Source organism: Psammomys obesus, unplaced genomic scaffold (genome assembly GCF_907164565.1).
Source record: "Psammomys obesus unplaced genomic scaffold, mPsaObe1.curated_primary_1811, whole genome shotgun sequence".
Taxonomy (NCBI): domain Eukaryota; kingdom Metazoa; phylum Chordata; class Mammalia; order Rodentia; family Muridae; genus Psammomys; species Psammomys obesus.
In genome coordinates, this window is record NW_026596064.1 from 11,333,700 (window position 1) to 11,350,996 (window position 17,297).

Sequence of the window (17,297 nt, forward strand, 5' to 3'; positions counted from 1 at the left end):
GCCCCCTCCCGAGCGCTGCGGAGCTCTGCGGAGGCGGGCCGTGACGCGTCCCTGCGCGGCGGGCGCCGCGTCGCGTGGCTCGGCTCTGCGCACGGCCCTCCTCGCCGAGGGCGTCGGTGCGACTCGCCCCGGAAGCCCTCCCTCCCCGCACCCTGCAACGCGGGCGGGGCCGGGGCCCCCGCGACCCTTTGCTCCCTCTCTCCAGCTGGCGGTTGGGCAAGGAGCGGGTCCCCGCCTGCACCGGGCACAAAGGGACAGGCTGGGACCTGGGTCAGCGTGGAAGGCGCTGCCACCCGTCCCCTCCGCCCCCCACCCCGCCCCCCGGCAGCTGCCTGGGGCGCTCAGCATCCCGGGAGAAGCCAGCTGTGGAAGGGCCGCTTCCCCAGCCCCAACCGTGCCAGAAAGCGGGGCGTGACCGCCCTTAGGCGACCCCCGGCTCCTGCCCCAGGGGCCTCCGCTTCCAGTTTGGAACGGTTTAGTTTCAGCGGGATTTGCTTTTGTTAGGAGCTGAAGACGAGCGCGGGGCCTCACACATTCTAAGCTGGCTCTTTCCCACGTAGCACAGGGTGGCTCTTTCGGACGACAAAAGATGTGTGAGCAAAAGCCGGTGTGGTGGCGCACGCCTGTTATCCAGCTCGGGTGGGGGAGGGGAGGCTGAGCAGGGGAACGGCGAGTTCGAGGCCACCGAGACCCGGTCTCAGAGCAACGCTTTGGCGTGACTGTGCTGGTACTGAAAGAGGAAGCTTATGGGACATGTAGGGTTTAGAAGGAGGGGCTGCTGACAGGATGCACTCCCAGCACAGACAAAGTAGGATAAGTCACTGCCCGGCGCGGGTCCCTCAGGAGTTCCCACGGCGACCACTGCAGACTGCGGGACTGGGGGCGGGGGCGCGCACGGTTGTCCCCATCCTTCTGCGCTCCGCCTAGCGGGTTCTGCCCGATCCCTTGGCCTAATTCCCTGGTTGAAAGCCAGAGCCTGCTGTGCAGAGGGAAGGCCATCGCCCCACCACGCCCTGCAGCCCTCTGTCCCGCAGGCGCAGGGCCTGAGGGCCTCGGGTGCAGGTTCCCTCGCTCCGGGCGACGGGGGTAGCCAGCGCGGCAGGTGCAGCCACAGAGGCAGCGCGCGGGTGAGTCAGCCCCAGCCTGGGCAGAGTGTCTGGGGACGGGATGAGGGTGCAGGGGGGCACCGGTGTCCGCCTTTAGCTTTGCTCGCGGCCCTCAGACCAGCTGGAGAAATGGAACTCTCGCCCGCAGCTTTCCCCAAACTGCGGGCTTTGAGGACTGAACGGTAGGGGAACCTAGGGAAAGACAGGGGACTCACGAAGACATTTCCAGGGAAGGTAGGCTCCGGGTACTTTCCAGCTTAGAGCACTGGCTTTGGGCCCAAACAGAGAGGCCTAGGTTTGCGTCTTCTCCTGTTAACAGACTTGTCTGGGGAGTCAGGGTTCCTAGGTGGTTGGACACTTAGTCTCAGTGTCCCCATGGGACTGAAACTTAAAAACCCTGCGAAGAGCAGAGAAAGATGTCTGTGTGCACCGAGAGATCCCCTCATGTTAGCTAGGAAAGTCAAGCCCAGCCTGCCTTTTTTCCCACTGAGAGAATGAGACCCAGGGGTCCCATGGGAGCAAGGACAAGAGAAAAGGGGACCCTGCGGGCCAGCACAAAGGTTTCTTGTTGGTGGTCGTGGGGTCTTTGCAACAGGGATATAGTTGCTGCTTTCTGTAAATCGGACACCCTCCCCCCGTCCTCAGATGTCACTCCTCTCCAGACATCTTTACCCCAAACCACCTAGAAGCACTGTCAAGGTGTTCAGGGCCTTGACTCTTCCTGGTACAAAGCGGAGTTCCCACCATACGGCCTGGAACTGCGAGGGTACGGACAGTTAAGTGGGACACCCCAGCCAACAGGGATGCCTGGCCCTCTTCCACCCTCCTTCTGATGCGTTGATCTCTGGACGTTGTATTTCATGTTAATCAAAGAACGAACAGTTCCCTTCTGGCAGCCAACAGAAGGGGGCAGCCGGCCTAGAGTCCCCGCTTCCCAAAAAAAAAAAAAGCTCAATGTGGCCTCAGGGTTAAGGTGAGGGTGAGTGAAATGCCAGCCGGTGTGAAAATGGACTTAGGAGAGTTGTTCTCTTTCGATGTCCAATACGGAGCCGAGAGAAATGAGCGAATTCCTGGCCTTGAAAGAGCAGGAACATAGCGTGGTCGTGCTGGGGGTCCTTCTCCCCGGCGTTAACAATTCCTCTAAACGCTAGATCCAGGGTGCATCCTCAGGACCTCGGCACTTGCCCTTAGCAAGGACCCAGCAGCTATGTCAGGAAGAAGCTTCGGTTTGAAGGTAGAGCCTTTCCTTGGACTGAGCCACACACGATCGCAGCCCCCAGAGCGAGTATGGGGCTGCGCACACATCGGGTATCTGAGAAGCATCAAACACCAGAAAGCGGACTCGGGCCTCCGACTCAGCGAGCAGTCAGTGTCTTGCTTCCTTTCGTCTCTGGTCCCACAGATGTGCCGTCTCCCCAGGCCTCCCCCCACCCTCTGTGCCACACTCGGTGGTTCCTGCTTGCTGTACCCTTGCCACCGACATGGTCTCTCCCTGCTGCATCGTGGCGGGCCGGCAGTCCCCATCTTCTTGGTCATCGCGCCCACTTTCCCGCCCCACGGTGTCATCTCCACGTTCTGGGAGCGGTCCCTTTAACCCACAACACGTTCCCCTGCTCTTTGGAAGACTCACAGCCTGAGTCTGCTCGGGGCAGGTGTGTGTGTTCTGTTGAGAACTCGGGTTGGATGAGTAATGGCCACGGTCCCACCCACCCAAACCCGCCCTCACGCAAGCCCCGCCCCTTGGATGGCTGCCGGCGATCATCTCAGTAACCTCGGGAGTCGTTGGAGGCTGTTCAAAGGGCGAGATTCTGGCACCTCGCGGCAGCAGCCCCATCCTGCCACCCCCTCCTGGGGACTTCCTGTTCTTGATAGATGTCCTCAGTGGGTCCACCTACACTGGACTCTGGACTACGTCGATGTTGGATAGCAGTGGATCCTCGCCCGGGAGGGCAGAGAAATGAGCGGGGATTGGGAAGTGCAGCGCGGTGCGCAGAGTCCCACACCGGGGTCTGCAAGCCGGCTCACAGAGTTGAAGCAAAGGGAATACAGGATCAGCTACTTGTTACTCCTGCCTTGTTATATATATATATATATTCTCTTCACAGCAATGATAAGGCAGGCACTCATTTACAGCTGAGACATAAATGGGGGTTTTGAGACTGAATGCTGTTTCACCACCAGCAAGTGGCAGGGTAGGGGCTTGAATCCCAAGTTGCTCGGTGCCACAGCTGCCTTTAACCTCCATGCTATCAGTATAATAACAAGCAATGGCAGCAACAGTAAGCAAAAACAAACAAACAAAAAACTTTGAGAAACGGCTCAGAATAGAAGAGCTACAAAAAAAGAAAAGTGGCTAGAACACCAAATTCTACCCAAAAGAAGTGCTTAAAGGAGGCAGTCTAGGTTTTGCACAGAGATCTGGTCTCTGGCTACAGTTGGGAAGAAGACACAGTGAGGGGAGAAGGGAGAGAGATGGGGGCGGATCCCGGCATATTCCTCCTCACACATAGCTGAACGCTGTGCAATGATAGGGAAGGCTAAGTCCAGTACAGTTACTGACCCTGGGGCTTCAATCACTCAAAGTCCTGCAGAGTCACCTCGAGGAATACCAGGCTACATGGGTGAGGTCACAGCATGCCTAGATTCAGAGAAGAAGTGACGGGGGGGTGGGGGTGGGGGATGAAGAATGGGAACCACATTCAAGGAACGACTACAGCAAAGCTGTTATGGCAGAGTGAGGGGTGAGGCAGACCAGAGTTGACTCCTTTGGGGATGATGAGGCACCGTTGAGCCATCTGTGCCCAAGGGTGGTACAGAAAGCTGGCAGGCTGAGTACAGAGGCCTCTGGGGTCAACCAGATGTGGTCCAAGTCTTAGTTTTTCCACCTTGACAGTTCTGTTTGCTAAGCCCCAAAGCCTGTCTACGTAAGACAGGAATGATACCACTTTAGAGATGATGCAGTGGTCGAGAGCCCGTGTTGTACTTATTGCTCTTGCAATGAGGACCCTGGGGACTCACAGTTGGATCCCAGTGGGTCCTGTTGGGGGCGGGGCTTCCTACTGGGGGAACTATCGGCCAAGCAAGGCAAAGAAATGAACACAGACAACTGCCAAAGTACAGTGCACCCAGCACCCACATGGTCACTTACAACTGTCCGTAACTCTAGTCCCAGGGAAACCCTGTGCTCTCATCCAGCCTCCACAGGCACTGCGAGCACTTGGTACACAGACACGCATACAGGCAAAATACCAAAACACATAAAGTTAAAGTGAACCTAAAAACAGTGGTTACACCTATGGGAATATCCTAAAAGCCATCTTACATGCGTAAATTGTATGGTATATTAACTACATTCCAATAAAGCTATTTTAAATAGGAGATGGTCTAGCCAGGCTTTGTAGCCTTTGATCCCAGCACTTAGGAGGCAGAGGCAGGAGGATTTCTGTAAGTCCAAGGCCAGCCTGATTTACAGAGTAAGTTCTGGGACAGTCAGGACTACAGAGTGAGACCTTATCAAAATAAACAAAACAAAACCAAAAAAAAAAAAAATGAGGGAGGAGACAGGCTCTTTTCCATTTTTCCATGTGGGCTGGTCTGCATGGGATAGCTGAAACTGGTCTAGCCATCATGCCACCAGTAGGAGCCCCCCGGCCACATGAAGAGCAGAGGATCAACGGAAGCAGCAGCAGCCCCTAGCAGGACAGCTTGACTTTGAGTTCCTGTTGCTGATGATGTTTGCAGACAGCTAAATATTTCAGTTATAAATACTTCAGCGGACGGTCACTTATTCAGTGTTTGGACACATGAGATGCTAAACTCTTGGCTGCATCTCCTGAAATAACTCCGAGAATAACCCAGAGCTGACCATCACCTCTGTCCCCTAGAGGCAGACCACTGTAGGCACTATTGCATTCAAAGCTGCAGTGCTTTATTTGTGCTCAAAGATCACAAAGCCACTGCCAAACCACCATGGTTGCCTCTGCACCCACATTCCTTCAGAAAGTTTGCTAGTCCTCCAGTCTGATCATCAGGGCAGGGAGGGACAGTCCTTACTTGACATCTGTTTTCCAGATGTCTCTCGGCTACTGTCAGGCATCTTTGCTCTTTGTTTCTGTCTCAGATATATTAGAAACTGTTTTTCCATCTGCCTGATACAGACCCTTTAGAATCAGCCAAAAGTCTACATTTGATGATCTTTAAGTTTTGGTTTCTTTGCAAATCCTGTTTTGCCTTCATTCTTTGTATTTGTTTTGTTTTGTTCAGCTTTTGCTATTTTTGTTTTTGTTTTCTTTTGTTTTGTTTTTAGGCATTGTTTTGTGTAACCCAGACTAGCCTTGAACTCTCTGTGTAGCCAAAACTGGCTTTGAACTTCTGACCCTCCTGATTCTGCCTCTAAGAGCTTCACTGGCTGACCTTCCAGAGGACTTGAGTTTGTGGCCCAGCACCCACACTGAGCAGCACTAAAGTGCCTGTAACCCCAGATCCAGAGGGTCCAACCGTCTTCTGGACTCTGACAGGCCCTGCACAAACATACATGTGTGCACGTTATTTGAAAGATCCCCGGAGGGTATCTTCCGTCTGAGAGTCCCCCTCCCAAGGAACAACGAGGCCATTCGGATGCAAACAGCAAGAGGCTTTTATTTTGATACACGGGTACCCGGGGCAGCAGAGTCATTCGAAGGACTTTGCGCGCCCCCTAGGTGGGAAGCTGGGGTTTTTATAGGGTTTTAGAGCAGAAGCGCTGGTACAGAAGCGAGAGGCATGGTTACAGGGGGCTGATTGGTACGTTTACATGAGACCACGGTTTGTGTCAAAGTTTGGCAGAGACACCAAGATTCCAGGAACTGGGTGGTCAAAATGGTCATGATGACTCCTTGACGTGGCCCGTCACCTGTTGTTTTCCTTAGGACCCTTATCTTAACTGGAACAGTCTCACAGATATCTATGAGGGTGATTAACACAAACTGTTTTTAGTTCGACTGGGGCAGCCTGACCGCAGATATCCCAAGTGGATGACACAGCTGGGTTTTTAAGTAATTTTTTAGTTTTCCATTTAGCCTTTAGAGTTTTACAAAACAGTGGTGTCCCACAAAATGGCGTTAGCTATGTTTAACTTAGGGTGAGGCAGGGGTCTTTTATTCTCTCATTTTTTTTTAACTTAGAATGGAATCTTTTATTTTTGGGCCTAGGAAGAGTTAACTTTTGTCTCCTGTTGTTTGAGCTGATGATACTGTTGGGTCAACACCAACGCTTGTATGACAGAGAGCCGGTCTTTTATAAACTGGATCAGCCGATTGAACCAGGGGGACCGACTAAACCATCTCTCGTACCAGCTCTGTCCTGACTTAAAGAATTGTTGTCTCTATCTGAGTCTTTTTTTGAGTTTAGTCATGTTATCTCTTATCAATCTAGTATGGTCAGCAGCTAAGCAGATGCTCAAGATAATAGCCAATGTCAGGGAGCCACTTTTGACTTAGCATTTTAGCCTGTTAGGGGGGGATTTGGGTGGAGATCCGTCTTTTGGAGCTTTTTTGATGTTGACCGTTGGACCGTAGGCATCAGGAACTAGGGAGGCTGAAATGTCAGTCAAAGGCTGGGCAATAGGGCAGTCTCAAGCATCTGGTTAGTTGATCCACCGGAAGAGGCAGGGAGCAATCAGGTCAGTTTCTAGGAAGTCTAGATCTCAGCTTGTAGTCTATAGCTGATCTCAGAACAGAGTTAAACAGGTGAAAATCTGTTGAGACAAATTTAGACTGGAGACAGAAGTTAAAATTTATCTATTAAATTGGAAAGATCAGGGAAAACCTCATCTGTGATCTTTTTGAGCTATGTCAGATCTAGGTCAAATCTTGAAACTTATATGAAAATTTTTTAGTATATAAAAGGAAATATGTAATTTTAAATATTTAGAAAAGTAACATATCAGAAGCAGTCAGTGTTCTATCAACTTATCAGAACTCTATTGATTAATGTCAAAACTCTGAACTTTTGAAATCTCATAACATAGGTTTTGTATCTTTTTTTTATCTAGCTATATATCTTAAGACACAGATAACTAACATGAATTTTGTGAGCAAGGCAAACCTGTTTTTTTTTAAATAAGAGATCTAGTATCTAGTAGTTTTAGCTAATTTAGCTAAAGAACTGATCAATGAACTAACAGTGGATCTAATTGTCTTTTTTCTAGCTGTAAAGCTACCGTAAGCTTAGCATAGCCATCAAGGTGTTTAGAGACCTGAGAAGGATAAATTATAAGTTAAATAAATATATCAATCTATGTGTCAATTAAAATGACAGAGATGACTACTTAGTCTATCACCTAGGCAGTGTCTCTTGCTCCTGTTTTTTTTACGGCATCCTGAACAGAGGCTGTCCAGCCAGGCACAGAAGGTGAGAGACTGCTTTTACTGTTTCTGTGGAAAGAGGAACAGAAGAGATTGACCTCACCTTGTCTCTCATAATGTGAGACAATGGCTCTTCAGATGTCCCCGGCTTTGTCTATAGCTTAGGCTGGGCCCTAGCAGTGACAGTGTGAGCTACTGTCAAATAATGAGGGCTTGTCTCAAAAGGACAGAGGAGGAGGAGTCAGCTTCCTCTGTGAACTGTAGCTGTAGTCCTGCCGAGGAATTGCCTCCAGTCCCCTTCTCAATGGCTGGCTCCACAGGTCTGGACGTGTCCAGTCAGACCCTGTTAAGGAGGTCCCTCACAATAAGTCTAAGCATGCATTCCCTACGGTTGTGATTCTCTATTAAAGGACAGATTTGGGGACAGAAGACCTAGAAGAACAGAATTTGCAGTTCTGAGGCTAAACCCAGGGCCTTGTGCTTCCTTGGCAAGTGTCCTCTTCTAAAGCCAACCCCAGACCCTTAAAAACCATTTGGTTGGAGACAGGGTGGTCATTTAGCTGCCCAGGGTAACCCAGAACTTATTGTGTAGACCAGGCTGCCTTCAAATTTACAATCCTCCTGCCTCAGCTTTCCAAGTACCTGAGATAACAGGTGTGTACCACCAGGCTCTGCAGAGGGAGTTTTCTAAATGGGACTCTTAGGAATTGGTTCTCTTGGCTGACTAGGTTTATAGGCCATACTGATGGAAAGCTAGCATTCTGAAGGCAGGAGGAACATGAGTTCGAGGCAGGCCAGGTAGAGTTCAAGATTCTACCTCAAAAAATAAAGTACCGATGACTCTGCTCCCAGTGGTAAGGAGCTCTAGCAGCCCATGAGGCAGCAGAGACATGCAAAGATTGACTGCTACTAGATATGCTGAACAAAGCAGGGGGAAGGGCTGGGGATATAGCTCAATGCCTAGCACACTAAAGGCCCTGGGAGGAGAAAGAGGAAGAGGGGAAGAGAAGCAGGAGAAGGAAAAAGAGAAAGAGGACAAGGGGGAACAACAGCTGGGGTCTTTATTCTCCTCTCTCTCTCTCTCTCTCTCTCTCTCTCTTGGTTTTTTAAGACAGGGTTTCTCTGTGTAGCCTTGGCTGTCCTGAACTCAATTTGAAGACTAAGCTGCCTTGAACTCATAGAGATTCACCTGCCTCAGCCTCCCAAGTTCTGAGATTTAAAGGCATAAGCTACCACCCTAGGCTGGGGTCTTCAATCTCAACAAGTCATAAAACAGCCTGGACGCTTCTACACCATTGTTTACGGTAGCTGGAAGGCAGGGATGGCTGAAGATCAAACCGGCTCACTTGCTTGTAGGCCAATAGGAAGTGGTTCTATTAGGAGTGTGGCCTTGAAGTAGGTGTGGCTTTGTTGAAGGAAGTGTGTGACTAGGGGGTGGTGAGCTTTGAGCTCTCAAGAAGCCAAAGCCAGTTCTCTTCCTGCTGCCTTAGGATCAAAATGTAGAGCTCGCAGCTCCTCTCCAGCGCCATGTTTACCTGCATGCTACTCTCCATGAGGATAATGGACTGAACCTCTGAAACCGTAAGCCAGCCCCAATTAAATGGTTTCCTTTATGAGAGCTGCCATGGTCATGGTGTCTCTTCACACCAATAAAACCCTAAGACACTCATCATATTGAGTCGCTAGTCTTGAGGGGTGTCTGCTGTGAACATCTGAGGAGTGTCTAGTGTAAATACGTGAGCACTGACGTAAAGGGATGGGATCACAAACATTGGAAGATGGACATATGGGAAGATGTGGGTGAAACAGAAGATTGGAAATGGTTGTGAGCCACTTTTTTGGTGCTTTCCTCTGATTATACCAGCTTCTTTCGGCTTTTTTTTTTTTTTTTCTTACTGAGTCTCACTATGTGTCCCTGGCTGGCCTGGAACCTTTGGTGTGGAGCCACATGGTCACTCACTGGCAGTAGTGCTCTGGCCTCCACCTCCCATGTGCTGGGATTACAATCCTGTGCCATACAGGGCATGGTGGTGCATGCCTTTAATCCAAGCACTTGGGAGGCAGAGGCAAGTAGATTTCTGTGAGTTTGAGGCCAGCCTGGTCTACCTAATGAGTTCCAGGACAGCTAAGCTACTCAGTAAAACCCTGTTTAAAAACAAAAACAAGGACTGGAGAGTTGGCTCAGAGGTTAAGAGCACTGGCTGCTCTTCCAAGGGTCCTGAATTCAATTCCCAGCAGCCACATGGTGGCTCACAATCATCTATAATGAGATCTGGTGCGTGCATGCTGGCAGAGCACTGGATATATAATAAATAATGAATAAATCTTAAAAAAACAAAAACAAACAAGCCTCTGTCACCATACTTGGCTGACGGTACCAGCTTGAGTAATGTGCTGAACCCCGAAATAATCTGTGTGACTAGGAATGTAAAAACTCACAACCAGAAAGCAGGGAGTGATGAATGCAATTGCTGCTCAGTTCTTTCTCAACTTACACAGTTCAGGATCCCACAGCTAGGGAATGGTGCCGCCCAAAGTGGTGGGTCCTCCCACAGTTAACACAGCAAGATAATCCCCCGAAGACAAGCTCAGAGAGGCTTTTCTTAGGTGATTGCAGGTTCTGTGACCAAGCTGACAACACCATTGCAGTATCAAATCCCCAACCACGTGTCTGAACACTGGTGGTAGGAGTGCTGGCATAGTTCTCACTGACATTCCGCGGACGGCCACTCGGGAAAGGGGGACAAGCTGCTTGGAAGTAGACAAGAGTCCTCGAGTTGAATCTCTTCTGTCCCTGAAGGACCCAGGTCGTTTTTACAACAGGGCAGGGCAGCCCAGAGCTCTGTGTTCTTAATTGTTACTTCTTAATTCTTAAATGCCAATGTGAACTTGGCATTTCATTTTCACCAGAGATGTTACATGCTGCATGGAGTTCCATTGTGTAGTAGGCTCAGTTTCTCACTTTGTATCGGTTTCCCATCCCTTACAAAATATAGATTCCAGAGTATGTGAAAGTTGTAGCTGGGTCTGGTGGCACATTATCTGCAACCGTAGCAATTGGGAGCCTGAGGCAGGAGGATCACTCTGAATTCAAGGCCAGCCAACAATGCAGAATGAAACTGGGTACATGAGTCAGTGTTAAAGCATTCTCCTTGCATATGCAAGATCCTGAGTTCAGTCTCCATCACACACATGCTCTGCCTCTCCTCCCTCTAAAATTGAGCACGGTCCCTGAAGCCTGAAGCAGGATTGTTACGAGATGGAGGTCAGCCTGGGCTACCTAGTAAGCTCCAGAATAATGAGCTACAGAACTGGACCACATCTTGATAAAGCAAAACAAAAACCAGTGTATAGTAGTTAGAGGGAGTTGCTAGGCCTCACTGGGGGACCCAAGTTTTCAGAAGTTTAAAAACCAGTGCCATGCTGGTTGGCAGATACAGCTGGTGACCAGGGGATGGCTGTGAGATCCAGGCTCGCAGTGCTCTCTAATCCCACCAGCAAATATCACATTTGCTATGGATCATGTTTAAAACTGAACAACGGACCAACAGAAAACTGGCCTTGCTGCTTATTTTAGGGACTGGATCATAATTATAAAGACTGAGAAGCGAAGCCTGGTGAAAGATGGAGCCAACAAAGTGACCTCTAAAGCTAATGGCAAGGCCTGAGGACCTGGATCCAAACAGGACGCGAGTGCTGGTTTAAGAGCCACAGTCTGAGGGCCAGGGAGCAGAAGTTCTAAAGCCTGAGAGCAGGAGATGATGCGTGCCCAGCTCAAGAGAAAGCAGAGCCAGGCAGTGGTGGTGCACAACTTCAATTCCAGCACTCGGAAGGCAGGATCAGGGGAGTGTCTGTGAGTTCCTGAGGCCAGCCTGGTTTACCCAGTGAGTGCCAAGCCAGCCAGGGCTACAGAGGTAGGCTAAGGCGGCCCCCATTCTAAAGAATTCATGCAGGAACACAGCCACAGCAAGCAGTCAGGGGGAAAGCTGAAAGGAAGAACACTTTCCAGAGTGGAGGGCGAAGCTAGCCCGGAATCCACAGCAAAGGGGTGCTTGCAGATCTCAGTATAGCGCGCCTCCTCCCTTCGTCCATCCCTGGGGCTTTGGTGGTGGGGTGGGGCAGCTGCTTCCTGGAAGAGGTGGAGGTTTCTTAGAAACCACCCTTCCCCACAATCAGCCTGAGTCAATCACAGGAGTATGTGTAAGGGCGAAGCAAGCCATAAAGTCGAGGAGCTGGCTATGGGAAGGGAAAGGGCACTTGCAGAATGTGTAAAGGTGTAACTACCCCAAAAGCTGAGGCTTTCCTAGGGAAGGGTCAGTGATGTCCCTGCCTGTGGGGGTGGGGTTCTGCCTGGGGGTGGCACTGCCGTCCCTCCAGAGCCTGCTGGGTAGAGTCCTGTCCTTCCTATCTGGTCTGCCTCATACAAGCCCTCTTATTGTCTTCCTCGGTTAACCAGCCTTGCTGTTTTAACCCTATTCTTTTTTGAGTTTCGTATTTTATTATCGTGTGTGTACCACGTGCATGCCTGGTGCTGGAGGAAGTGAAAAGAGGTTGTTGGCTCCTCTGAGACTGGCGTTCTAGGCCAGCTTAAGCTACCCTATGAGTGGCGGGAGTCCAGCCTGGGCCCTCTGCAAGAGTCACAAGTGCTGCTAACCACTGCGAATGTTTGTTTTTACCTCATCTTTCTACCTTTCCACTGGGCACACTACCGTTGTCTGCCCGCCGCCCCTTTTTCTGAGACTGTATTTCCCATGTATCCCAGGCTGGCCTGGAACTTGAAATCTTTCTTCACCAACCTGTCAGCCTCTCGCATGCTGGGGTTACAGATGTGTACCAACCACATCTTATCATTTTCTTGTGTCTTCGGATAGTGTGTGCTATGGTCGATGTGACAGTAACTACCCGATGTCACTCCCAGCACATGTAGGTCTCCAGAGTGGCACTCCTGTGACATCTGTGACAGCCTTTCAGCCCCGGGTCTGACACTCTGACATGAAGATGGCAGCCAGGGTGATCTGGGGTAGCCTCAGCCTGCTTCGCGTCCTGTGGTGCCTCCTTCCCCAGACTGGCTACATACATCCAGATGAGTTCTTCCAGTCACCCGAGGTCATGGCAGGTAAACCCCCATGTGCTGTTAGTAAGATGGGCGGCCACCGTCGATATTTGGTGGGCAGGGAAATGCACGTGGGGGATGCGCAGACGGGCAACACCGCAACCTCTCCGGGATTAGAGCTGACAGTTCTCACCTTCTGGACAATGTTTATGAAATATCAGCCTTTTCCATGGTTTCCTGCTTGGGCCAACAGGTCATTCACAATGAGGGTTTCACTGGACTGGTCAGCAGGATGGCTTTAGGGCTGTACTTTCCCAGCAGCTAGGGAAGCTTACTCAGGATGTGACCTGAGTTGTTCAGGTTGTAAGGTTGCTTAACGTGTAAGTTCAGGAAGAAGGGTCCTCCTCCCTTAATTATTAGTCACCCACACATCCTCTTCTTTTTTTCATTTATTTATTTATTTATTTATTTATTTAGTTAGTTAGTTAGTTTTTTGCTTTTTTTGTTTTTCAAGACAGGGTTTCTCTGTGTGGCCTTGGCTGTCCTGGACTCTTTGTAGACCAGGCTGGCCTCGAACTCACAGTGGTCTGCCTGCCTCTGCCTCCTGAGTCCTGGGATTAAAGGTATGTGCCACTATTCCAGGCTCACCTTTTCTTTTTTGAGGCAAGGTCTCATACAGCCCAGGCTGGCTTTGAATTGACTATGGCCATGAACCCCTAATTCTCTGGCACCCGCTTCTGGAGTGCTATGATCACTGACAGGTAGCACCATGCCTGGTTTATGCTGTGCTGGGGATTGAACCCAGGACTTTGGGCACACTGGGTAGGCATTATTTTTTTGAGACAGGTCTCACACTGCAGAGCAGGCTTGCTCTTAAACTCATGGCAATATTCCCAGTAAGCCTGACTACTGAGAGTCATCACACACTTGGCGTCGTGATACAGGCCTATCCCACTGCTCAGAAGGTATTGCACGGCCACGTCTAGCCGCCAAAACAGCTGGGAAAGACGGTCTTTACACCTGGCCATGTGCTGAGCTAACAGACTAAAGGAGAAAGGTTCAAAGACACGAGGGACTGTTCTTTTGGAACAGCATCTCTCTCTACAGCTAAAGCTGGCTTCAAACTCACTGTGCAGCTCAGGCTGACCTCTGACTTTTAGCAGTCCTTCTGACTTCGCTCCCCACGTTACAAGTACACACTAGCGCACTCAGCTTGAGGACAGGAAGCATCATAGAAGGCCTGCACCTCACTTTGCCACAGGCAGATTTGAATCCTAAGTTGGAAAATTTGGTCCCCTTTCCTGTATTTATTTTGAATTAAGTCTCTCACGTGATCATAAACTCACTACATACCCTTAGGCTTTTTGCTCCTCCTGCCTCTGCCTCTCAGGCACTGGGATCCAGGCATGTGCCATCATACCTGGCTTCCAAGCTCATCCATGTTAGCACAACTGAATTCACTTCACTTGCAGAGCTGCGTTCGTTCTTTCCTTGCTGTTTCTGGAGGCCACCCGCATTGTCGTCAATAGACCCTTCATCCTTAAACCATCTGGGACACATAAAATCCTTTTCCTGCTTTGGGTCTTTGCCCTGTCTCCTCTGCATCCAGCTGAAGGCTCTCCGCTGTTAGAGAGCTGGGGAGAGAGGACAGGCCTCGAGGCTCCCACAAAAAGTAGTTTAATCAAAGCACTGAAACCCAAGCTGAGCCGTCCCAGGGGGTTGTGCTGGAAGTGTCCACTAGGGGGCCCTGTAGGCCTGGTGCCAACGCCAGAACTCTGAGCAGCACAAGCCTAAGCTTGGAACTAGCTCACCCCTGCCTCTCTCTCTGCAGAGGACATCCTGGGTGTGCAGGCTTCACGGCCCTGGGAATTTTACCCCAGCAGCTCCTGCCGCACTGTGGTCTTCCCACTGCTGACCTCTGGCTCTGCCTTCTGGTTGCTCAGGCTCTGGGAAGAGCTGGGGCCCTGGCCTGGTCTGGTGAGTGGCTACATGCTGCTGGTGGGGCCCCGACTCCTCCTCACAGCACTGTCCTTTGCCCTGGACTGGGCTATGTACTATCTGGCCCCGCTGTGGGGCGCAGATCGTTGGAATGCCTTGTGTCTGCTGTCTGGTTCCTATGTCACCCTGGTTTTCTACACAAGGACCTTCTCCAACACCATCGAGGGACTGCTCTTTACCTGGCTGCTGGTGCTGGTGTCCCCTTACGTGGCAAGGAGTCCCACATCAAAGAAGCCTGCCCCAGGTCCACGGTGGCACAGCTGTCTTCTTGGTGCTATCGTGGCTGCTGGCTTCTTCAATCGGCCAACCTTTCTAGCCTTTGCTCTGGTCCCCCTCTCTCTCTGGGGCATCCATAGGGCCTTGGAACTTGGCATCAAGGCCCTGATCCAGGAGGCCCTGGTGCTGCTGCCAGGGGCTGCTCTTGCCGCAGTGCTGTTTGTAGCCATGGACAGCTGGTACTTCTCCAGCCCCTCAAGATCCAGCAGTCTTGTTCTTACACCTGTCAACTTCTTGTACTACAACCTGGATCCCCAAAACCTTGCAAGGCATGGCACACATGCACGGCTCACCCACTTGGCTGTCAATGGCTTCCTGCTCTTTGGGGTATTGCATGCTCAAGCTCTGCAGGCTGCATGGCAACAACTTCACAGCTTCGTCCATGCGTTTGCACAAACGGGCCTCTTGAGGGTGCTGGATGCCCAGGGTCTGCTATCTAGCTCCAAGTCTAATCTCCTTCTCCTCTACTTCACACCCCTGGTCCTGCTATCTGCCTTTAGCCACCAAGAGGCTAGATTTCTGATTCCCCTCATAGTCCCTGTAGTCCTGCTTTGCACTCCGCAAACACAACCTATACCCTGGAAGGGCACCCTGGTCCTCTTCAATGCCCTAGGTGCTCTCACCTTCGGCTGCCTGCATCAGGGAGGTTTGGTACCTGGCCTTAAGTACCTGGAGCGGGTAGTGCATGCGCCTGTCCTCTCAGGCATGACGACTCACTACACACTTCTCTTCACTCACACCTATATGCCTCCCCAGCACCTCCTGCACCTCTCGGGCCTGGGATCGCCCGTAGAGGTGGTGGACATGGGTGGGGCTGAGGACTGGGTCCTGTGCCAAGCCCTGAACAACTTCAGCACACAACCAGCCTGCCAATTGGCTGGTGGACCATGGCTCTGCCGGCTGTTTGTGATAACTCCTGGGACCAACAGGGATGCCCTGGAGAAGTGCAGTTTTTCCCTGAAGAATGAGACTCTCTTGTTTCCCCACCTGACCCTGGAGGACCCTCCAGCCCTGTCCTCCCTGCTCAGTGGGGCTTGGAGGAACTACCTTAGTCTTCACATCATAGAACTGGAGAAGGCTGTCACTACAAATCAGCCAGGGCCCAAGAGTCAGCCATAGAAGGTACCGCTCCTCCTTCTACAGTCTTCCAGGCTGGGACGTTGAACAGGACTCCACTGCTGTTTCTTCTGGGCACAGTCACAGGTTGTTGTTTTAGGTGAACACACATCCTTTCCCTCAGACACCAAAGATCTGACCAGTCACGGTCCCGATGCCAAGGTCCCCAAAGAAACCCATCTTAACCATTGGCACCTGCCTGTTTCTATGCCGTTACTTCCAATCATTGTAATGTTTAAAATATATAGTAGCACCTGGTTCTGAAAGACAATGAACTGCTGACAGCATTCCTGCGTGGCCTCTCCCAAGCTTTCCACAACGCCTGACTTCTTGCTTCCACGACAACCCTCTGATTTCCAATCTGGCTACAACAGGGTGGTGAAGTAGAGAAAGCAGATAGTTTGGATTCCGCTCTAGCCTCAGTCTGCAACTGACAAACTGTGGTCGTAAGGAAGTTCCTTCCACTCGGCCAACCTGCTATCCAACCTTACTGAAGATGGGAAGATCTGAAGAGCAGTGTCATTCCTGGAGCCCATAGCACATGTCCCCTAGCTTGATAAACGTGTCTCTGAAGGATTCTTTAACTGGGAAGCAGTAGTTGTGTTACATTTCATGGTGCTTTGGTGCCTGTGGACTCAGTATCTGGGAATTACCAAAACAAGCCACTCTGGAAAATGCCACCCTACCCTCTTCTACTCCTTGTCTTGAGTGGTGGTGGGTTTCTCCAGTCATTCTCTCAGACTGGGTAACAGGTCAGTGACAGAGGGTCTGTTTAGCGTGCTCAAGGCTGTAGGCCTGATCCCAAGGGAAAAAAATCTCTCAGAATAAGAAAGCTTCTCAGCACTGCTGTGAGGATCTTAGCCTGTTCCAGTGGGAACTGAGAACACAGACCGCTCAGAATCTGGTATCCAGTCTGAAACCTTTTCCAGTTGCTTCATGCCTTCCAGATGCTAAGATGAACTGAGTGGCCTACACAGAGAGGTCCACAAAATGAGGTAGGAGTCTCAAAAGGACAAGGCAAGATACATGCATGGATTACTAATCACAGTTCAGTCAGCTGACCATAGTGAATACCATACCCCAGAAAGACCCTCGAAATGGGGAAGAGAAAAAAAAAGAATCATGCGCCACGGTATCAGAGGCCTTGATGCCTACTGGCGATAGAAAAGGCAGTCCCTGAGCAGGGTAAATGCTGCAAAGATTAGGGTGTGATCAAGAGCACAGGCCTTGGAGTCACAAGCCTGGGCTCACCTCACTCTGCAAGGCTTTGGGTTACTTGAAAAGTGGCCTCCACTTCTTCACATGAACAGGATTTTAAGTTACAAACCACACAGAATGCAACAGCAAACACCAACACAGACGCTTACCGTGTTAACTATTATTAGGAAGATCCTACAGTCCCCA

At 50.7% G+C, this 17,297-nt stretch overlaps 2 protein-coding genes across 3 annotated transcripts in view; both read left to right on the forward strand.

Moving 5' to 3' along the window:
- The first annotated feature begins 862 nt into the window (after positions 1-862).
- The window catches only part of Ncbp2 (nuclear cap binding protein subunit 2), a 47,692-nt gene continuing 31,257 nt past the window's right edge, over positions 863-17,297 (forward strand). The window contains exon 1 of the transcript XR_008722150.1: positions 863-1,127. The gene's annotated coding sequence lies outside the window, so the exon portion shown is untranslated. The remainder of the gene's footprint in view (positions 1,128-17,297) is intronic.
- Pigz (phosphatidylinositol glycan anchor biosynthesis class Z) lies at positions 1,068-16,484 on the forward strand. Of its 2 annotated transcripts, none has more exons than XM_055624943.1 (3): positions 1,068-1,127; positions 12,369-12,566; positions 14,335-16,484. In XM_055624943.1, exons 2-3 carry the CDS (start codon positions 12,443-12,445, stop codon positions 15,894-15,896), a joined length of 1,686 nt encoding a protein of 561 aa, XP_055480918.1. In that variant the 5' UTR covers positions 1,068-1,127; positions 12,369-12,442; the 3' UTR covers positions 15,897-16,484. The 2 variants fall into 2 exon arrangements, with proteins under 2 accessions (XP_055480918.1, XP_055480919.1); XM_055624944.1 differs by lacking the exon at positions 1,068-1,127 and adding an exon at positions 8,845-9,031.